The sequence below is a fragment of the Anabrus simplex genome, chromosome 6, assembly GCF_040414725.1.
Source record: "Anabrus simplex isolate iqAnaSimp1 chromosome 6, ASM4041472v1, whole genome shotgun sequence".
NCBI lineage: Eukaryota > Metazoa > Arthropoda > Insecta > Orthoptera > Tettigoniidae > Anabrus > Anabrus simplex.
Window position 1 is genome coordinate 202,807,339 of NC_090270.1, and position 24,467 is coordinate 202,831,805.

The 24,467-nt window shown below is 38.8% G+C and overlaps 1 protein-coding gene across 4 annotated transcripts in view; it reads left to right on the forward strand.

Moving 5' to 3' along the window:
* Positions 1 to 24,467, forward strand: part of LOC136876310 (anoctamin-1) — a 277,484-nt gene that overhangs the window by 236,986 nt on the left and 16,031 nt on the right. For all 4 annotated transcript variants that reach the window (XM_068228376.1, XM_068228377.1, XM_068228379.1 and 1 more), the window contains 3 exons: positions 7,823 to 7,920; positions 11,509 to 11,657; positions 21,410 to 21,615. In XM_068228376.1, coding sequence (XP_068084477.1) covers positions 7,823 to 7,920; positions 11,509 to 11,657; positions 21,410 to 21,615 — 453 coding nt within the window. The remainder of the gene's footprint in view (positions 1 to 7,822; positions 7,921 to 11,508; positions 11,658 to 21,409; positions 21,616 to 24,467) is intronic.

The window sequence follows — 24,467 nt, forward strand, 5'->3', positions numbered from 1 at the left end:
TCAAAAGGAAGGGCTAACAATTGGCTTACCATTATCAGGAATAACAGGAAACATATTCCTTAATAAAAACATTTAAGCTCTTAAGTTTTTAGGCTGTTTCAATCATGAAATTGCCACCGTTTCACCCTATTGTAACAATGGGCTCATCAGTTGGAATGCTACACCTTTCCAAGAGGTTGGAGTTAGTGCGCCATTGAGACACCACTGCATGCCTCCTATGTTGAACAGTGCAATGACGGTGCACTAGGGGAAGCATGTGCCTCCACTTGTATAAATGCCTGCCTTTGGCCTATATAAAAAAATAAGTTTCCTAGAAGGAAACCATTTAATTTCATCGATTGCAAATGTTAAAAACATTTAAGCTCATAAGTCTTCAGGATTTTTCAATCATGAAATTACCAGTGTTTCGCCCCAGTGTAGCAGTGGGCTCAAAGGTTGAAATGCTACACCTTTCCAAGATGCTGGTGCTTAATAACATTGAAAACAATTTCTTAACCAATGGAGAGATGTATAGGGAGACAAAGTTTTAAGAAGTGTGCAACTACACTGACTGGCAAAATGAATGGATCACTTGAATTTTCTAAGGAAAAAGCATGTTAAAATGTGAAACATTTGTTTTATTAATTTACATTGATCATTTTCATGAAAAAAGTAAGAATTGTTATCTGTCTGTTATTGCTACCCTTATTTACTTTGATAATTTTTTCATGAAAATCATCAGTCTTTTCTTCTTCTTCCTGATACGTTTCTGCTTATGCAGGTCGTTCATTTCAGTTTAAATAATAAAACAAATATTTCACAATTTAACATGCTTTTTTATTTGAACATTCAAGTGATCTGTAAATTTTGCTGGTCAGTGTAAAAGAAGCTATAGAGATGGTTACAAATAGAGGATTATAGAAGCACTTGATTAATTCACAGAGGCTTGCAGACTGAAGGCTAAAAGGTGTAGCAGTCTACAATGAAGGTGCATGTATGAGATAATGATCCATCATCTACCAACCACATTTCCATATGTATGTGCCTTCAGCATTTATTATGTTGGGTTCAGCAAATAGCATAGGTCTGTTATCTGATGATAGTGCAAAGGAACAAATTTGTTAAGGCATACCCAGGCATTTATTTATTTATTTGATTCAATTTATTTATTTTCAAAAAACAATCTGTACCGGGCGAGTTGGTCATGCGGTTAAGGGCGCACAGCTGTGAGCTTGCATCTGGGAGATAGAGGGTTCGAACCCCACTATCAGCAGCCCTGAATATGGTTTTCCATGGTATCCCATTTTCACACCAGGCAAATGCATCATTGCACTGTGCTGGTGCAATGCATCATTGCATTATGTGCTGTACCTTAATTAAGGCCACAGCTGCTTCCTTCCCACTCCTACGCTTTTCCTATCCCATCATTGCCATAAGACCTATCTGTGCCGGTGCCGTGTAAGGCAAGTTGTAAAAACAGTCTGAGACATAGCTAGTTAAAGTGCAGTACAGGTCTCTTGCTTAGATAGCAGGGGTACTTTAAGCCAAAAGTAATCTTCAGCACAAACCAAACAAAGTTGTAACGGCAGTAGAGTGTATAGAGTAGATATTTTTGATAGTATAATTTATGGTAATATAGGCAAAGATTTCTGGAAAAGGTGTGCTCTCTACCGAAACCTTGATTTAAGGTAAACTCCCATTTAAGATTAAAAATATCAGGTCCCTGTAAAAACGTTAAATAGGGGCTTCTACTATAATTCAGAAGTGGTGACAGGTTAAACAGATAGTTTTCATAAGCTTGTTGAAAGAGCATCCAGCTTCTCGGTTAGTCATAAATGCCAGCAATTAAGTAAAAACAGGGCTGTACAACCTCTGAAGAGGGAGCATGAAACAAATATGGGAACAAGTGTTGTTGAAAAGCTGTTAATAAAGAACAACCACAGGTGTCCCTCATAAACGTGATCTCACTTTGTACATTTGCACAATAATAGAATTTTAGAAGTTAATTTTAAAAAAATGCAACTGGTAGAAATTTTTCTGTCACATTATGTGCTGAAAAAATGAAATCCAAAATAAAAATCAGGAAACTAGATTTTTTTTTTTTTTTTGGTATAGTCGAAAAACTTTTTAAAATTATACCATGACCACATTGTTCACTTGTGCTTGCTCCGTGAAATACATAACTCAAAAGATGCCAGGTCATTTATAAAAGGGAGGTGGTCTCTATTTTACAAACGTTATTTAACCCTGCTATCTTTACGCAGTACTTCATGACAAAATGCACCTTCATCTCCATTGTTTCGTTAGAAAGTGTGTGTTTAGTTTATACATTTTGTTCATTCATAAAAATTTATTTTGCTTTCAGTTGAAAAATATTCATTTTTTTATTTCTGTAGAAACACCAAAGCACATCTGAACCAATACTATAATTATAACTCAGTTTATACAATTCCATGTTATGCAGTAATTTCATAGAAATATTTAACTCCATAAAGTGAGAGATGCCTGTACATACGTAGAAAGACCCCTATTTCATGTCTTAGTTGTTTGTTTGTTTGTTTGTTTGTTTAAATGGGCCTACCAGCTAGGTCATCGGCCCTCATGTTTGGTTCAATAAAATGATCAGATAGCCACTCAACATTTTTACTACTGAAGTTACACAACTTCTGAAGTCCTACTGATTGGGTTGACTTCGCAGTTTGTACATTTTTTTCTCTTGCACACGCATAAATACAGCCATTGTGGTCATGTGTTTGCCGGGTACTATTACATCAGAAGGCATATCATACCTTGGGAAGAAGAGGGCCGCAAGTGCAAAATTATACTTGTGAAATAATTGCAATGTAAGATTTTATAAGGTCTAGAAAATTCAGTTTTTAATAGTTTAAAAATATTTTATATGTTTAGACAGGGTACCGAGGGAAAAGATGTTCACCATACTGGGGGACTATGGGATTAATGGTTGATTATTAAAATCAATCAAAGGCATTTATGCTGACACCTGGCTGCAGTGAGAATTAATGGTAGAATGAATTCTTAGTTCAGGGTATTTACAGGGGTTAGACAAGGCTGTGATCTTTCACCTTTGTTGTTCGTAGTTTACATGGATCATCTGCTGAAAGGTATAAAGTGGCAGGGAGGGATTCAGTTAGGTGGAAATGTACTAAGCAGTCTGGCCTATGCTGACGACTTGGTCTTAATGGCAGATTGTCCCGAAAGCCTGCAGTCTGATATCTTGGAACTTGAAAAATAAGTGCAGTGAGTATGGTCTGAAAATTGGCCTTTCGAAGCCTAATTGATGTCAGTAGGTGAGAAAAAATTGAAATGGCGTATGGCTTTTAGTGCCGGGAGTGTCCGAGGACAAGTTCGGATCAGCAGATGCAGGTCTTTTGATTTGACTCCCGTAGGCGACCTGCACGTCGTGATGAGGATGAAACGACGATGAAGACGACACATACACCCAGCCCCCGTGTCAGTAAAAATTAACCAATTATGGTTAAAATTCCCGACCCTAGCGGGAATCAAACCCGGGACCCCTGTGACCAAAGGACAGCATGCTAACCATTTAGCTGTGGAGCCGGACAGAAATTCAACAGAATCTAATGTCAGATTGGTGATACAAAACTGGAACAGGTAGATAATTTCAAGTATTTAGGATGTGTGTTCTTCCAGAATGGTAATATAGTGAGTGAGATTGAATCAGGGTGCAGTAAAGCTAATGCAGTGAGCTCGCAGTTGTGATCAACAGTATTCTGTAAGAAGGAAGTCAGCTCCCAGACAAAACTATCTTTACATCGGTCTATTTTCAGACCAATTTTGCTTAATGGGAGCGAAAACTGGGTGGACTCAGGATATCTTATTCGTAAGTTAGAAGTAATAGACATGAAATCGGCGAGAATGATTGCTGGTACAAACAGGTGGGAACAATGGCAGGAGGGTATTTGGAATAAGGAGATAAAGGCTAAGTTAGGAATGAACTCTATGGATGAAGCTATATGCATAAACCGGCTTTGGTGGTGTGGTCATGTGAGCCAAATGTAGGAAGATAGGTTACCTAGGAGAATAATGGACTCTATTATGGAGACTAAGAGAAGTAGAGGGAGACCAAGATGACGATGGTTAGACTCAGTTTCTAACAATCTAAAGATAAGAGGTATAGAACTAAATGAGATCACAGCACTAGTAGCAAATAGAGGATTGTGGCGACGTTTAGTAAATTCACAGAGGCTTTCAGACTGAACAGTGAAAGGCATGTATGTATGTATGTTGAGTCCTCAGCCCGAAGGCTGGTTGGATCCTCAACAGCTCCGCCATCAGCTGTCATAGATGGCCTGGGCATCACTGAAGAGGCGTACTAGGGAAATGAGGAGTGAGGTAGTTTCCCGTTGCTTTCCTCACCGAGCCAGAAGTTGCTATTACATATCAGTCTGCCAAGCCCACTGAAATGCATGCACCAACCGACCCTATGAGCAATATTTTCGCACCATTCATAGCAGGGACTGGCTGCAGAAGGAATGGCATTACTAGCATCACTCATACCTCAGTCACTTTCATTTTGTCAAAGCCAAGGATAAAGCTGAGACAGATCAATGAAAGTAACAAAATTGCTCTAGCCTATACCAGAAGACATAGTGCACTGTAAACACTACATCTTGCCAGCAAAGGCACGTGAAAGGCATAACGGTCTGTAATAATGATGTATGTATGTATGTATGTTACATTGCAGTTATCTCAGAAGTATTATTTTTGCACTTGTGGTCCTCTTCTTCCCAAGGTGCAATATGTCTAGATACCCAAATATCGTACAGATCAAGTCACATGCAGATAGATAACTGTATATATCTTGATTTATACTTGTTTATTCCTTCCCAAAACAAACATCCTACAGATGTTACTTTCTCAGGGAAGCTCTATTAAGTTTGATCCTTTATATATAACCTTGTGTATAAATTATATTTATAAAGTACAATGTAATGTAAACATATAAGCAATACATTGTCTTGGTGCTTTGAAAAGTTCTCAGAATGTACTAGAATTATCTTACCTCGGTGGAACTGCTTTTATTTTTCAACATAGTCTCCCTGTAGACTAATGCATTTGGTCCAGCGATGTTCCAATGCCTTGATCTCATCTCGAAAATGAGATTCCTCCAGGCTTGCAAAATACCTCTCCAATTCGGCTGTCAGTTCTTCCCTTGTAGAAAATCTCCGTCCACCGAGGAAAATTTTCAGCTTGGGGAATAGATGAAAGTCTGATGGTGCCAAATCAGATAAATAAGGTGGATGTGGCAACAATTCGTACCCCAGTTCATGAAGTTTTGCCATGGCAATAACACTTGTGTGCGGCGGAGCGTTGTCCTGATGAAAGATGACCTTTTTCCTTGCCAAACCAGGCCTTGTTTCGCGTATCTTTTCCTGTAGTTGGTCTAGGAGGTTTGCATAGTATTGCCCCGTAATTGTTTGGCCAGTAGGAAGATAATCTATCAGCAGAATGCCATTTGCATCCCAGATAACTGAGGCCATGACCTTTCCGGCCGAACGCACTGCCTTTGCTTTCTTTGGTGGTTGTGAATCAGCATGTTTCCACTGCTTTGACTGCTGTATCGTCTCTGGGGTATAGTAGTGGACGCAAGTTTCATCTGTAGTCACAAACCGGCACAAAAAATCTTGTTGGTTGCACTGAAAACGGGCCAGACTTTGTTCGGACATTTCCAGTCTGGTGCGTTTATTGTCCAATGTCAAGAGCCATGGCACCCATCTTGCGGATAATTTTTTCATACCCAATTCTTTGGTTAAAATATAATATACCCATTCAGAAGACATCCCTACAGCTTCAGCAATCTCCCTCACTTTCAGTCGACGATCCTCCATGACCATTTTATGCAATTTTGCGATAAATTCTGGGGTCGTAACACTTTTTGGCCGTCCACTACGCAGATCATCATCCAAGCTCTCCTGACCAAATTTAAACTCGCTGGTCCACTTGGCAACAGTTGAAAATGAAGGAGCAGAGTCCCCCAGTGTGTTCTGAAAGTCGGCATGAATTTCCTTTGCTTTCATACCTTTCTTTACAAAGTATTTAATCACTGCTCGAATCTCAGTTTTTTCCATTGTCACAAATCACTACACGGGAACAACAACAAAGAGTCATCACTATCACACTCCTGCAGCTAGAGCACTGACGCGCCACGTGTTCACTCACAAAGGATGTGTGATTATTGCGCGGGAACCTCGTTGCTCTAGCACTGACATCTAGCGGTGATTCCAAGAACTTTTCAAACCGTCCTCGTATAGTGACAACGCTAAACACAAAAGGAGCATAATTCGGCTGTCTGCTCAACAAAATAAGCATGTACTTTTATTCAGTGTAACTGAAGCTTCATCATCCAAAGTTTGAGTTTTCAAAAGACCTCTACGAGATGATGGTAGCTGCCAACATTCCTCTCAATAAAGTGAACAGTGAACATTTCAGATACTTTATGTTGAAGTATACGACACATATGGTTCCAGATGAAGCAATGCTGTGGTAAAAGTACCTTCCTGTTATCAGACTGCACCGGAAGGAATTGGAAGTAGTGTAGGTGACAATAAGATTTAGGTGTTTATTGATGAGAGTATAGATGCTTCTGGGAGATATGTTATCAGTGTTGTTGTTGGGACTCTTTGCTGATCATCCTGCTGATGTATTTTTGACATTGCCACGAAAGCTGGAAAAACTATGAACCCAACATACCTTATACATGGCTTGCACAGACCAGCTAAGGAAATGCAACAGAATTTGCCTGATGTTGACAGTTTAATTTCAGATGTCAAGAAAATATTCCTCAAAGCTCCATTGAGGGTGGCAAATATAAAGAACATGCACATTTGCTGCTTTTTTCCACCTCAACCTGTACTTAAACGGTGGGGTACACGGCTCAAGGCAGCAGAATTATGCAAGAATTACAAAGCTGTGTAAAATGTTTCATTGTTTGATACTAGGGATGCCTCATCCATAAAAATTGTTCAAAGAGCATTTTCTAACAGTATGTTTGGAAATATGTCCAACATTAAGCCAAATTACAGAGAGATTACAAAAGTAATTAATCATTCACTGAACTCAATAGCTGCAGCTGCTTAAGTGTGGTCAGTATCCAGTATTTGGGAGATAGTGGGTTCGAATCTCACTGTCGGCAGCCCTGAAGATGGTTTCCGTGGTTTTCCATTTTCAAACCAGGCAAATGCTTTGGCTGTACCTTAAATAAGGCCATGGACGCCATGGACGCTTCCTTCCCACTCCTAGCCCTTTGCTGTCCCATAATCGCCGTAAGACCTATCTGTGTCGGTGCAACGTAAAGCAACTTGAAAACAAAAATCATTTTGGAGACCAGTGGTTTAGAGTTATATGGGTATTTGGAACTTATGCAAGATTTAAAATGCAACATAGGGAAGATAAGAGGCAATGTAGCTATTTCTGTAAAGACTAAGCTGGGAAAAGTGCTGAGTGGGAATCCTGGATATGCCGTGATGTGCAAAATTACTGACATACTGCAGGATAGTGAAGCTCCTCTTGGAAAAGATGACCCATAGTTTAACTGCAGTGACTTAACGTTGTCTCTGTATGCACCTGTGATGTCTTGCAACATTGCAACGAGCTTTCCTAATATATTTTTACATTATGTATACAGTAGATAATTTTCTTTGCATTTATTTTTTTTACTGTTTTGTCTACTTCTTAGAGGTAATGTTTATATTACCTAATCTGAACCTTTTTATTTGGACTAATTTACCTGTCATACATGTTTCTTTTTGAGCAGCGAGAGCTGTAACTGCTTTGCTTTATTATGCATGACATGTGTTCATAGTGTGCACCTGGAGGCTGCCTTATGGAGCTCTGCATACAACTAGCCATCATCATGGTTGGAAAGCAGGCACTGAACAGTATCTTGGAAATGGTTATTCCGTAAGTAATGGCATTTATTACACTGATGAAATATTCTTGAAGATATGGAGAAGCAAAGGGTTTCTGTTACAAGTAGTTCATTTATAATTGTGAGTGAAGTATAGCTGAAAGAACAATTATCATATGGAGTCTCTGTCATGTATCCTTAATGTGTACAGATCTGCATCTGGCTCCTTGGCTGAATGGTCAGCATTGAGGCCTTCGGTTCAGAGGGTCCTGGCTTCAATGCCAAGATGAAATTGTGAGGTATGTGCACGAAAAACGCAAGGGCGGAATGGCCATACCGTGGCAAAATAAACTCGTCCGTTGACTTTCAACATTTGCGATTAGGCCTATACATCGCTAGCCGCTGAATTTGGCCATACCCGACAAACGAGACGTGTGTGTAGCGGTAACCGGTTATATCTGACGCTGCGTAACAGTTTTATAGACAGCAAGAATAATTTCCTGATGGATCATTGTATTGTAGAGACGCATGGAATAGGTATTGGCGGAAAATTTTCAACGAGTTCTCTTCGGTATTATGATGCCAATGTTAAGTTAATGGTCCTTAAACCTGTGGAAATAAAGAATAATTGTGCAGCCGCAAAAGAATAAAGAAATACGGCGTGACGAAAGTCAAAGTTCGGCGTCTAAAAATAGTCTAAAAATGCGTAGGCCTACTGTACAACAAGGCATTCATATGATTTTACAAACTTCTTTTTGAGCCTGTTTTAAATTTTTTTGAAGGAAAAAGTGGGGTTCATCTTGAATTCGGAGAAATACGATACTATATTTTTTTCAGAATGCAATTAAACATACACTTTCACGTAGTATCGGATTACGAAAAATAACAAACAAGTAAGCCGTAGTGTGGATATCATCTGCGGAAACACAAGTTTTAAACAAACTGATTGCCGTTTCATACCGATTTTAAAGTTCATAAAGGGTTTTCCAACTTTTATACAAAAATTGGATATAACGACAATCCGTTATAGCGAGTAAATTTTTCGCTGTTATGAATTCTCGCTATAACGGACTTCTACTGTATTTTGAACTGTTCAGTGACATTTATTGCTCCTATACCAACAGCGGAGTTTCTTATAAAATTTGCATTGTCATTTTTTGCACCTAAATAGGTTTTCCTTTACAAATAATTCTATTTATTGAATATTTCATGATTCTTTTTCTAAAAGGTTTGAAGTTTTATATCAACACGTATTCCTTCAGAAAGCACATTTTTTTCATTTGCTGGACTGAGTAGCTCAGACGATTGAGGTGCTGGCCTTCTGACCCCAACTTGGCAGGTTTGATACTGGCTTAGTCTGTGGTATTTGAGAGTGCTCAAATATGTCAGCCTTGTGCCAGTAGATTTACTGGTACATAAAATAACTCCTACAGGACTAAAGTCTGGCACCTTGGCATCTCTGAAAACCATAAAAGTAGTTAGTGGGACATAAAACCAATAACATTATTATTAGAAAACACATTTTTTTTTCTTAACCACTACCTTTCATATTAATTTTTCAAATTTTTTACACAGCTAATTATTAAAAAAAATTAAATTACTTCTATGAGAGAAAAGAACCTAGGGAAAGTTGTTCGTATAAATTACTCTAGAGTGCAAAATTTCATGCAGATATCTTCCATGGTTTTTAAATTATGATTAAAAGCAGATGTAAAACATGAAGGATGAGCAACAAATATTCAGCAGAGTGGGATGTTGTAAGTGGCACACGTGGATATTTACAAATATATCCTCCCCCTTAACAACAAAGGTGTATTGTACTAGTTTTGAGAAAAAAAATATTTCAAGTTTTGAAGTCACAAAATTCAGTATTTCAAACTAGCGTGGTCTTCTTGCTGTCGAGGGTGACATTAGTATTTAAAATAATAGCTGTGAAAGTCAATTCACTTAATCATCTCTGTACCCCATATAATTGATTTGTTTGTCACAATCATGTTTTTGGCATATAACAACCATTGTTTATCAAGATACATTACGTGAAGTGTGTTTGTTTTTGATACTTTTTGTTTAGGAACTATACCTTATATTGTATAAAACATCAATGTGTTAATATTAAAAAACACAAATATTGCTCAATAAACATCACTAACTCTTCGGGTTTTGTTATCTTCATGACTTTGGTATTCTAATTTTTCTTTAAAATGATGAACATTAAATCTTGAAACAATCAAAATAACACATTGGTATTTCTGCATAAATCACAAGAACAAATAATGCTCCAAATCAAAGCAATTCATCCTCTACTTCATTGTTGTCTGGTTCAGGCAGGGCATCATGAGCATCATCACCACTTTTTAATCCTCTGTAATATGGATGATGCTCACATGGAATCATTGGTTTATCACAAATGGTTCAGAGATCTTTGTATTTTGAAGCAGATACTGACAATTTCCCATTATATGGTTTTATAAATGCTCATGGTATTCAGTGTCAGCCATTTTCCCCTTTGATTTGCTTCATGGAATGGTTCTTTGAAATCTGTTTTGTAGAACAGAGATAGAGGCTTTGACTTCCATAAAGCAATCAACAAATGAAATGCATATCAATCTTTGGAATGGTTTTTGAGCATCCTTTAAGCATTCATGTTCTGTGTTACATTTAACAGACATAGCTGTGGAAGCCTCAGCTGCTATTTTAACATGCATAACTATTACAATCAAACCATGAATATGGCACTGTCATGTCTTCTGATAATTCATACCAAAAAAATATTGAATGCAATTACATGAATGTGCCACATCAGTTTTTTAGCATTTCACATGTAACAAATCTCACACTTCCATTAGGAAATTATAACACAGACTGAAAATACTTCTGGAATGCTGACATTCAGTTCAGTATTGGATTTCCATTCCAAATACCTATGCAGGGGCACCACAGGCAGGCATCAGCTTCAATAACTTGTAATTACTTATTAACAGATAAAAATGGTATTCATGGTTTTAGCAAAATGCAAATACACTGTGCGCTCAACTCAAAATCTCAATTTTGGCTTACGGGGGATGATATATTTTGCAGCATTGGAGATAACTCAATTTTTGATTGAAGGAGGAAAATATGTCTTTTAAGAAAAACAAATAAATTGGGAAATACAATTAACCCACAGAGGTGTCCTCTCCCTGCCTTTTAAGCTGTCTTTCAACTCTTTCACCCTATGTAGTTTCGAAGGTATTATTAAACAGCTGAACAAACCTTAATTTACACAACACACAACTTGTCATATATAGAATGATACGAACTTGAAAGGAACTCATAATAGAGTAAATACAATTACAGGTCAGCGTAAGAGGAGGGAGCAGTAGGAAGAGGAGAAAAAGACAAAACATGATGAAAACACTAAAGGACCAGAACAATGTCCACATCTTCATACACTGCTATCTCTAAATAGATGAACTCTCTTTCATCAAACCCAGTATTTTGAAGAACTAACCTGTCTTTGTATTTACCCTGTTATGTGCTCTTTTACATGTTCCTGTCTCTCTGTACAACTTTACTTGATGCTTAGTTGTTCCTCTTCATTACAAAATACAGCTTATTTACTGATAGGAAAGAATGTCAATTTGATTGTTTCTACTCTTCAGGTTTTTGTACAAGTGGTTTAATACCCTGCGAGTGAAGGCTGGAGTAGGCAAGGAGGAAGAAAAGGCAGTGAGCTACACTCAATGGGCTAAAGATTACACGCTGCTGGATTGGGGTCCTCGGGGCTTGTTTCCAGAATACTTGGAGATGGGTAAGTAAATAGCCTCCCTCTTGATTGAGAGAGGGGGAGCGGGGAGGAGGAGGTATGTAGGTATTTTTTAAAGAAAATAAAAGAAAGTACAGTGAATTTCAGCTTCTTTCCATAACAGTAAAGCTTCTTAAAGTCACTGAGATGACACACAAACAGAAGAGTATGTGGGGTTAAGTTATTGCTGTGCTAATAACAAATTACAAGACTCTATATATTTGAAACTCTATGACTTTGTGAACATTTTGATTTCAAACTGAAAACAAAGTATGTACAGTATTTCATAATGGTTTATATATGTTACAGGTATCGAGACTGATACATGTAACAGTATAGAGCGATATAGAACCTTGCATAAGATATGAATGTGCATCTGGAAGCATGATCAACAAATGGCAAATAAGTTAATCTGGGAAAGACAACTGAATCAGAAAGTGATGGAACCAACTAGAGGAAATAATATTCTCGCGGTAAAACCAGATGAGCTCTATAGAGAAATTGAAGTAATAGATGGTGTAAGTGATCACGGAGCTGTTTTTGTCATAATTAAAAAATAAATGCGATAGAAAGGAAGATTGTAAAATTAGGACTATTAGGCTGTACCATATGGCTGATAAGACAGGCATGTGGGAGATTTAAAAAGTAATTATGATCGATGGAAAATGGTAAATAAAAATGTTAACAGTCTGTGGGATGGGTTTATTGCAATTGTTGAGGAATGTGAAAACAGGTATGTACCTTCAAAGGTGATAAGAAATGGTAAAGACCTGCTATATTATATAAATAAAAGAGAAGTAAGTCAACTGCAAGCTTGTGAAATGAAGTTCCTTCGATCAGCTGTACAGAAAACAAAGAAGGACAGGAGGAGGAATGATCAGATACAAAGAGACCTGCATGTCAGCCTGACCATGGAAGAAAAACTGAGCGTTGCAAGGTTGAAGTGGCTAGGACACGTTAAGCGGATGCAGGCGACTCAAACTCCAAGGAAGTATTATGAAAAGATTGTTCTATGACGAAGACCTATTGGACGCCCTAGATAAAGGTGGTTAGGCCAGATAAAAGAAGTCCTAGAGAAGACAGGAGAAACATGGAATGCCCTACAGAGAGAAGCAGCGTATCAAGACCGTAATAAATGGAGGCATATCATTCAAAAATATCCTGCCCGGCTTGCTGGATGATGATGGTGATGAAGTAGAGAGACTAAGAAAGTGCAGGTTCGAAAGAGAGTTAGAAATGGTTGTGGTAGTAAGGAGAAATTTAAGGAACTTACTAAGAAATTGAATCTAACAAAGATTTCATCTAAATATAACAAGCATAATTGACAGTCATACAAGTTTTATTGAAAAATGGAACGGTATTTATAGATACTAAATGGAAGGGTATTTATAGGTACTTTAAGGCAGAAACACATTCCAAAAAGGGCATTCCAGGAACCATTAATGAACAAGCTGAGTATATATGTGAGGACAGAAGTATTCGATCAGCAGTATGTAGAGGTTGTTGGTTACAAGGATAATGTTCAGGTAGAAGAGGAGGTGACTAATTCTAACCAAGTATTGACATTTACTTACAATAACAAAGACATTTACAATAAGATAAAACATTTGAAAACTAGAAAAGCAGCTGAAATTGAAGAGATTTCTGGGGAATTATTAAAGGCAATGGTTTGTGATACAGTACCATACCTGAAGGACTTACTTAATCACTGTTTATCCCAAAGGAATGGAGAGTTGCTTTAGCAAGTGAGTATATAGGAAATGTTGATTAATATACAGCAGATAATTACAGGCCAGTTAACTCAACATATGTTGTATGTAATATTTGGGAAAGCATTATTTCTGATAATATTAGATATGTCTGCAAATTGACTAATTATTTTGATAGAAGGTGGTTTGGGTTTAGGAAAAGTTATTCCACTGGAGCTCAACCTGTAGGATTCCAGCAAGATAAAGCAAAAAAATGTATATTTTGGAGGTCAAAAGGACTGTATCACAATTGACCTATCTAAAGTGTTTAGTAGGGTAGATTATGGGAGACTATTGACAAAAATTAGTGCAGTTGAACTAGACAAAAGAGTGACTGAATGGATAGCTATGTTTCTAGAAAATAGAACTAGGAGAATTGGAGTAGGTGAAGCATTATCTGATCCTGTGATCATCAGGAGGAGATGGTGAGTGGTGGTGGTGATTATTGTTTTAAGAGGACGTACAACTGGGCAACCATCCTCTATATAACACTAATCAGAGGGAAAAATGGAAGGGATCTGACTCTTCGAAAAATGAAGGTATCGGCCAAAGGAAGGCAAGGGCCACAAAGTGCATGAAAATTAAAAACTCCCTAGCCCTCGCAAACCTAGTAGCGTTGGTCGGAAAAGAACAGGAGTTGACCAAGGGATGTCTGATAGGATAGATGAAAGTGAGGAGCTTGGCACTAGTAATTGGAAGCAATGCCAGAACTCAGCTGAGGGCCCCATGGCCGCCAACCCACGCTCCAAAGTTCAGAGCCCGTGAGGCCCCTTTTAGTCGCCTCTTACGACAGGCAGGGGATACCATGGGTGTTATTCTACCGCCCCCACCCACAGGGGGACATCAAGAGGAGAGTTCTTCCTTTATGTTTTCTTGATACGAGTAAAGAACTGGAATCAGAGATAAGGCTTTTTATGTGTACGACGCCCTGTGGGTGGGGGGCGCAGACGAAGAATACACCCACGGTATCTCCTGCCTATCATAAGAGGTGACTAAAAGGGGAGATCAAGAGGTGATGAAATTGGATTACTTGTGATTAATACCATTAAGTGAGGAACACCATGGGTCGATGTTACTTGCTATTAATACCATTATGTGAGCAACACGATGGGTCTGTGTGTTGCCTGTGATTAGTACCGTTTTGTGCATTCCACCGAGGCAGGGGGGAGGGGGCTGCGCAGCATCACGAACTGGTGTTCATACGGGGGGAGCCGCCGTGCGCTGCGCTGAATTGTGTTGCTTCTTCTGTATTCAGAACGGGTCTGTGTTACCTATGAGTAGTACCATTATATGAGGAGCACCATGGGTCTGCGTTGCCCGCAATTAGTATATCTACACGAGGAACACCACAGGATTGTGCATTGCCCGTGATTAGTACCACTATGTGTAGACCACCATGGGTCTGTGTTGTCTGTGAGTAGTGCCTTTATGTGAAGAACACCACGGGTCTGTGTTACCCGTATGTGGTACCATAATGTGTGATACACCATGTGTCTACATTGCCTATGATTAGTACCATTATATGAAAAACACCATGAGTATACATTGCCTGTGATTAGTACCACTTTGTGAGCAACGCCATGCGTATACATGGCCTATGATTAGTTCTACTGCATGAGGAACACCACGGGAATACTGGCGCCCGTGATTAGGCCCACTAAGTGATGAACACCATGGGTCTGCGTTGCTTGTTAGTAGTGCCCTTATGTGAGGAACATCATGGTTCTGTGTTACCTGTGAGTGGTGCCATTATGTGTGACATACCATGGGTCTACATTATCTGTGATTAGTTCCTCCATGCGAAGAACACCACGAGTCTATGTTACCTGTGATTAGTAACACTATAGGAGGAACACCATGATTCTGCTTTATCAGTGATTAGTTCTATACTTTGACAATGTTGTCACATGGGCAGCAGGCAGTGATGTGATGATAAGCAGGATGAAAAGTCAGGTTGTGAGTTTCACAAATAGGAAGAGTCTTCTTAGTTTTATTTACTGCTTTGATAGAGTAAGCACGTGTGTGTTAATAAAAGGAAAGATCTTCCTTGGAGTAACCACATGAACAGGATTGTAAATAAAGGTCACAGATCTCTTCATATGGTTACGAGGGCATTTAAGCCGCTTGTACCAGGTGAGTTGGCCATGCGGTTAGGGCCGCGCAGCTGTAAGCTTGCATCCGGGAGATAGTGGGTTTGAATCCCACTGTCGGCAGCCCTGAAGGTGGTTTTCCATTTTTTCCCCATTTTCACACCAGGCAAATGCTGGGGTTGTACCTTAATGAAGACCACGGTCGCTTCTTTCCCATTCCTAGGCTTTTCCTATCCCGTTGTCGCCATAAGATATATCTGTGTCAGTACAACGTTAAGCAAGTAGCAAAAAACAAGAAAAAGTCTATGGTTAGACCATAATTATAGTATGGTTCCAGTGTGTGGGACCCTCACCAGGATTACTTGATTTGAGAACTGGAAAAATTGCAAAGAAAAGTAGCTTGATTTGTTCTGGGTGTTTTCCAATAAAAGAGTAGCGTAATGAAAATGTTGCAGAAATTTGGACTGGGAAGACTTAGGAGAAAGGAGACAAGCTGCTTGACTATTGTCGGATTTTTTATTATGGACACTCGAGTTTAGGCGTTAATTACAAATGGACTGACAGGCTTATTTTAAAATGAGTTATACCAATATTTTACTTGTTTAATTCTGCATTAGAACTCATAAGACAAGTTGTTTTGAAGTTCATTAATAAATTTTTATTTGTGTAGTAAATATTGTCGAGGTTTTTGGCTTCTTCTCTAGGAACTGCTCACTTAAAAACATATACATGGGAAACCACTTGTCTGATGATGATGATGAAATATTTATATGTTATAGCCACATGTATTCATAGTGTAATAATCAAGTTATAATTTTTTTCATCCATCCCAAAAAAGTTCTTGTCATTTTTCTAAAGCAGTTTTTTCTCTGCCCAGGATAAATGCTCAACAGGAAACTTTGGTTTGTTTTGAAGCACTCAGTTGTGGTTCTTAGAAACTACAGCTGCTGTAACCGTACAGTGTGAACTGAACTTATGAAGAGCAATATTGATGGGAAGTTGTGTGTGTGTGCTGGACCATGCAATTAACAGCAGTACAATGTAAAAACTTCATCATATAGATCCGTATTGATACAGTTGAAACTAAGAAATAATGTTAGGTTCGATTGGGTGGACCAAAACCTAACATTGTTTCTTAGTTTCAGTTAACAGCAGGCGGGGCTGTGAAACTGGGTGCAGGGTTGCTGCGTACACTCGCCCTAGACAGGTGAGAAATGTAATGCCAGTGACCTTGATTTGTCCATATGTTGTTTTCGGTATGCCTGTGTTCTGTATGTAAGTCACATCACTTCAAGATTCCTCTGTGAACTTGCATTGGTATTGAGTGCTATTTGTTTCTTTCAAAGTGAGAGGAAATGTAGGAGTTCCTGTGTACCAGAAAGTAGCAGATTGTCTTGAATTATCATCATCAGTGAAGAGAATAGCAGCCACTTCAAAGGAGAATGATAGAAATGCATCATCCAGGTCAAAAAGGAATACGTATTTGAAGCCAGGGCATTCAAAAATCCAACTTGATATTACTTTGGCAAAAATGCAAGGAAATAAACACAATTTTTACATGAATAAGGCATTGCCCACAGTTAAAAGCCTCTGTCTAAAACTGTTGGAATACCAGTATATGGGGGATTTTACTGATATGTCAGTTTCTATGCTTTTGAGACTCTGGAAACAATGTAAAAAAGAATAAACACGCTTAAAAAATGGAAGACTACCACTGGGAGAAAGATGGAGTGTCTGAAAATGTCCCTCATTTCGAGCTAGTCATAATCATCATGAATGATAGCGGTTTTGATTCTTCAGAACATAGTGATTTTTTTTTCAGACTAAGAATATTGACAGAATTAAATATTGTAAAAATGTGTAAATAATGTAAATAACCCTTGTAAAAATGGTACAGTGTGACATTTCTAAATTAGGAAGTAAACTATTTCTAAACCTGTAATTGAACACCCAAAGTCCTTACAAGGAAAGGTGATGGAAAGTGGAATTTGTACGAAGGAATACAATCGAAGGTTAAAAGTAAACAAAAAGCTGTGTTTACTCCTGAACACAGTAACGATGTACGCAGTTTCACCACGATGCCTGCTGTTAATCACATGGTCCAGCAAGCACACAACTTCCCATCAATATTACTCTTCATAAATTCAGTATCGCACTGTATGGTTACAGTAGTTTTAGTTTCTGACAACCACGATTGAGTGCTCCAAACAAGCCCAGGTTTCCCATTGTCCATTGTCTGTGAGAAAAAGTTGCTGTAGAAAAATAAGAACTTTCTTTGAAATGGTTGAAAAAAATTGTAACTTACTTATTACACTAGGAATTCATGTGGTTACAACATATAAATATTTTATAACCATCAGATAAGTAGTTTTCCATTTATATATGTGTAAGTGAGCAGTTCCTATAGAAGAAGCCAAAACCTGGACAATATTTACTACAACCACAAATAAAAAATAATTAATGAACTTCAAAAACAATTTGTCTTAAACACTCTAATGCAGAATTAAACAAGGAAAATATTTGTATGTCTCATTTTGCAATAGGCCTATCGGTTCATTAGTAATTAAGGCCTAAACTCTAGTGTCCGTAATTAAAATGTTCCGAGCTTTCAGTAGAGAAATGGCATTGAATGATGGTAGATGAAGAAGTTTGAGTGGTGTTTTTAAAAGTAGGAAAGATCACAATATGAAGATAAAGTTTTAATTCAAGAGATGTTCGGGCAAATATTTGTTTATAGGAGTAGGATTTAGGGACTGGAACAATTTACCAATGGAGATCTTGGATAAATTTCCAAGTTCTTAGAAATTATTTCAGAAAATACTTGGTAAACAACTGTTAGGGAATTTGCCAGCTGAGTTACAGCCCTAAATGCAGATCAGTGAGGATTGAAGTAAAATATTATAGTACAGCAATAAAATAGCAATTTTAATAGTGGCAAATATCTGCAATTTTTAATTGTAATGACCAAAACTCTATTAGCATCTTAGATTGGATTTGTCTCCTACCTTGCATCTGTGCTTCAGCATAATGTGGAACTTTGAGAATTGGAGTAGGTGAAGCATTACGTGATTCTGTAATCATTAAGAGGAGAAATCCTCAAGGCATTGTTATTGGACCTTTATATTTTCTTTTGTATATGTAACAAATGCCGGCCCCGTGGTGTAGGGGTAGCGTTCCTGCTTCTTACCTGGAGGCCCTGGGTTCGATTCCCGGCCAGGTCAGGGATTTTTACCTAGACCTGAGTGCTGGCTCGAGGTCCACTCAGCCTACGTGATTGGAATTGAGGAGCTAGCTGACGGTGAGATAGCGGCCCCAGTCTAGAAAGCCAAGAATAGCGGCCGAGAGGATTCGTTGTGCTGACCACGACACCTCGTAATCTGCAGGCCTTCGGGCTGAGCAGCGGTCGCTTGGTAGGCCAAGGCCCTTCAAGGGCTGTTGTGCCATGGGGTTTGGTTTGGTTTATATGTAACAAATGAAGGTTACAGGATGCATGATTGTCGAATGGGGTGGATATGCAAGGATTTCAGTACCTGCATTATTATTTTTTGGGGTTTAACCTCTTCACTGCTGCGATCGAGTATACTCAAGCTGCCTGAAATGGTCCACCAGTGTTGCAATCAAGTATACTCGAGCCGGACTTTCCACCACCAGTGCTGTGGTTGAATATACTTGATCTGTCTTATAACTGTGTTACATGCTTCTGCCATCTATTCATCACACTTTAAATTAATTAATTTATATTTTTTCTGCGAGTAGTTGTGCAGGAAAATGTTTTTCTTTTGTCACAGTTGTAAACATTGTGTTTGAATGATGGCTGCCACGTACGAACGTAAGATGTGTGCGAAGGAAATCTTACACTTTTAGAGGAGATTGAGTCTGATGTGGATTTTGACAGTGATGGCATAGATCAGGGCCTCTCAGAGTGCATGCGCTTGGTGCATGCACTGTGCACGGTGCAAAAGACGACTGCGCTTGGTTGACCAGAGTGCAGCCCCCACTCCTCGATTTGGAGCAATAGCGCTGTCTCTCTCTTTCCCCATGCCTGTCTCACTCGCTCTCCCTGCTTCCCTCTTCCTCACTTGCTCCGTAGCGTTCCAAATCCGAGCCGAGTTGAGCCGAGCTTAGCCGAGTAACCCAGAGACGAAGCGTTGGTCCGAGTCGAGCCGAGCGGGAGCGATGCACAGTGCACGGAGCTCTTGCGCTTCCATTTGCACGCGCGAGCTTTCGGGCGTTTGAGAGGCCCTGGCATAGATATTGAGGATATCAGTGAAGTGATAGGGAGTGATAATAATGTTGATAGAGGTGATGATTTACTGCCAGAGAGAGGAAGAAACGACACTGATGTAGGCCTGCATACGTGGTCGAATGACGAGTTTACGCCTTAGGCGCATGCATTTCAAGCGCAAATCCTAGCTATGTCAAATAATAATTTGACCCCTGAATGCCCTGATATGGATTATTTCAGGGTATTTGTGATTGAAGAGACGTCGGCGAGGGTAGCGGATGAAGCAAATATATTTTATAAACAGGCATTTGATACTAAGTTTATGAGAAGTTCCGCCCTACGTTTACCAATACTGTGAGTGTAATTTAATATCTCTGCTGTTTATCATGTGTATGGTTTGGTATCGTGCATAAATATAGTAGGCATAGCCCATAATGCATATGAAAATTTATAAGCATCTTTCTAATGGACAAAATTTTTGTCACCTCATATGGAATCGAACCCTGGATCCCAAACATGAACTGTGTTCAACACTGTAGGAACAAATTGGCGAGTTAAAATATTGTCTCAAAATATTATTCTGTAGTTAATGCTTGTATTTTATGTTTAAATTGCCAATAATATTTGATGAGGTTTTTGGCTGAAAAATCCAGCACTTGGGTCGCATCAGCTTGTCCGAGAATTCAGCAGCGAAAAGGTTAAATGTACTCAGGGAGCTGGAGAGCTGCCTTTAACAAAATACACTCTTTATGATCAAAATGTTCTCTCTTCATAGCAGATTTCTTGGTTAGTGATTCTTGAAGGTCATTACTGAAATATTGTGTAATTACTGTTGATTGTTTATGAACTATGCAATCGTAAGGTTTGCCAGTTCAGTATTCAGATCACTCTTTCCTTATATCTGCATGAACTTTCACCAATTTTTGTATCGTTTGAGAGTATGCATGTTTCTTTTGTGCTCTCTGAACTTTGATTTCTGAACCATTTTGGTTCATCTTAAAACTGATTTCTGTACACAGTTGTTACTTCAAATTCATCCCAAGTACTAGAAATGCATTCTAAGGAAACAGAAACCCTTTACCAACTGTGCACTTCCAAAATAGCACTCATCTGATTTTATTCTGGGTCGGAGTTCCATAGGACAACTCATTTAAATATCTCATATTTTTATGTGCTTTCATGTGTCTTGTACATACTCATCATCATCATCATCATTTTCTAGCTCCAGTTTTTCAGGTGTGGTGTACAAGCACTTACCACTTCTACCCGTCAAAGTATAGTTTCTGTTCCTCTATGTCCTCCCACTTGGCATTCCTTTTGCTGACTTCCGATTTCACTATGTCTATCCATCTGTTCCTTGGTCTCCCAATTGGCCTCTCCCTTTTCACTTCTCTGTCAAAGTACAGTAATTCCTTGCTATTCTTGTTCCATCCATCCTCATAACCTGTCCAAAACCATTGTAGCCTGCGTCTTCCTAAAAACTCGGTAACAGATATTTTGATGCCAGCCTCCTTCCTGTTTGCTTCATTTCTAATCTTGTCTTCCTGGTCTTTTGGTTTCATTGTTCTGATGAATTTCATTTCTTTTGACTGGATTTTACTATTTGCCTTGTTATGCAGAGTACATGTTTCTTTTACATACTATAAAGTTGAATAGGAACCAACTGAATAATTGTAATGCTTTAATCTGTTTCAGTGCTGCAGTATGGTTTTGTAACTATTTTTGTGGCAGCATTTCCTTTAGCTCCAGTCTTTGCTTTAATAAACAATGTGCTGGAAATGCGCCTGGATGCCAAGAAGTTCCTAAAATTTTACAGAAGACCTGTTCCTAGTAGAGTTAAGAACATTGGAGTTTGGTTCCGAATAATGGATGTTATAGCAAGAATGTCTGTTGTCACCAATGTAAGTTATGTATCTACTCATCAAATAGTATAACACACAAGAAGTGATAATATAAGCTGGACTTCTGAGCCCATGTGTATCATTTTTCATCGTAAAGTCTCTTTTCTTCATTTAATTTTTTAGTACAGTCACTGAAAATTTGTAATGATAATTGTTCACAAAATATTCTCTGCTGAAAAGAGTTAATAGAATTTTCATTTAACATTAACAGCAACAAATATATTCAGACTCTTAATACAAGTATTTTTAAATACCTAACTTTTTTGTAGGAATAATTTTGAAAATTATAATTATGCATAACCTATGTTTATAATTAATATTGTTTGGGCCATATTTTTTTTAAATATTAAGGAATTTAAGAACTCTTGCAACTCCATACCCTTAGTGTGTGTACAAAATGATATACAGTTATTACAGTAGAACCTCGATAATTCGAAATCGGTTAATTCAAAATGCCGCGTAATTCAAAGAATCTCTTGTTCCCCGAAACACGAGGTACGGTTTTTCATGTTATTTAAATTGTTTAATTCGAAATATGGATAATTCGTAATTCGAAGAATAACGTCGGTCCCAGTATTGAAATTCAGACTTTTAATTTGAAATTGTCCTTCAATTTGTTAAAAAAAATACTTTACGGCATAATTTGAATTAAAAATTCTCTGCGTCTCGATAGAATGTGTCTTCCGGAACGTGCATCTTTCTGCACTTTCGCTTTGAGTTTGGTGTCCGGAACGTGTATCTTTCCGCACTTTCACTTTGAGTTTGGTGTGTCTACAGCGTGCTTCAGAGTTGCCAAGTTCTAGTGAAATCATAGTTCTTTTGTATTCTTCTAGTTACCCATTTTACTTAAAGTTTTAGTGTGCAGTTATAAACTTCGAAGTTGTTATATTTTATTAATACTGTGTTTTAGTTTATTGTTACGATATTTTAGTTTAGGGCACGTGTGTTCCCTTTTTTTGTGTTGCGATGGCTAAGCATCAGTATTCTTCAAAGACACTCAGCGAGAAAGTGAAACTTATAAGGGAGGTCGATGAAGGACAAAAGACAAAAACTGAAATAGCTAAAGAATTTGGAATTCCTGTGTCCACACTTTCAACGTTTTTAAAAAATTGTGAGAGCATAGAAGCTCAGGAAATGCAGGGTGTAAATACAGCAAAGCGAATGCGCATTCGAAGAGTTAAACACTCCAATTTGGAAGTACAATTGGTCGAGTGGTTTCGGCATGTTCGGGCAAACAATATCCCTGTAGATGGCGAGATTATTAAGGGGAAGGTGAATGAACTGGCGCTGAAGATGGGTCTTGAGTTTCAGTGTTCGAACGAGTGGATTCAGCATTTTAAGGAACGGCACAATATCACGTGGCAGGCAGTGTGCGGAGAAGCCGAATCGGTGAACACTAGTGATGCAGATAGTTGGCGAGAAAACGTGGCTCACATAATCAATTCGTATGCACCGAACAATATCTTCAATGCCGATGGGACTGCATTGTTTTTTAATGCTGAGCCCAAACGGACTTATGGTTTTAAGGGAGAGAAGTGCCATGGCGGGAAATCTTATAAGGATAGGGTCACAGTCCTTCTGTGTTGCAATGCGGATGGAAGTGAGAGACTTCCTCCCCTCGTCATAGGCAAGTTCAAGAAGCCGCAATGTTTTAAAGGCATCAAGCACTTTCCGTGCAAATGTAAGTCATCTAAAAATTCCTGGATGACAGGCAAAATTTTTGAGGAGTGGCTGGTATGCCTTGAGCGCAAAATGGCATGCCAGGACAGGAAAATACTTTTGTTGTTGGATCAGTGTGCTGCACACAAACATAATCTAATTTTAAAACATGTGCGCCTTCTTTTTCTGCCGGCCACACTACGAGCTACTTGCAGCCCCTAGACCAAGGCATAATTTCATCTGTGAAACATGCCTACAGAAAGCGACTGGTGCGTTACTTTCTCCAGGAAGTTGCTAGAAATATTCCGGCGGGAGAAATACGCAAGTGGAACGTAATTGATACAATGCGGAGTGTGACAGTTGCCTGGGACTCTGTTCCTTCATCGACAATCAAGAACTGCTTCGTCAAGTGTGGTTTTGGTTCGTTAAATGAAGTAGAAAAAGGAGGAGAAGAAGAAGACGACGACAATGAAGATGAATGGGAGGAGTTACGGCAGAAGTCCGATGTCGGTGTGACTTTCTCCGAATACATCACCATAGACCATGTGGAGACTACTTCAGAAGAGCGGGATCCCGCCATGATGATCAGCTGTGATCATGTGACGCCAGAGGGAGATGCAGCTACAGCTGATGTTGAACACGACGAAGATACGGCACAGGCGGCAACTATTCCGTCAAAGAATGATGTACTTGCCGCTCTCGCCGTGTTGGATTCAGTGATAAGTGCTAGTGATGCTGACGACGCTACAATTAAGGCTATGGCCCATATGGAGCAGTTCGTAGCTAGTGTTTATAAAAAAACATGAAGCAACCTCTCATACATTCTTTCTTTAAAAGGCAATAAGCCTAATGTGTGACAAATAGCCCTACTGGATCATTAAACATTTGTGAACTATTCACGTACTGTACATAGTTATCTATTATACTTGATATTTGTTTAAAATGTATGTCTGAGTTTTTAATGTTTGTTTTGTTGGGTACCGAGCTCGATAGGCAGTCGCTTAAGTGCGGCCAGTATCCAGTATTCGGGAGATAGTAGGTTCGAACCCCACTGTCGGCAGCCCTGAAGATGGTTTTCCGTGGTTTCCCATTTTCACACCAGGCAAATGCTGGGGCTGGACCTTAATTGAGGCCACGGCCGCTTCCTTCCCAGTCCTAGCCCTTTCCTGTCCCATCGTCGCCATAAGACCTAT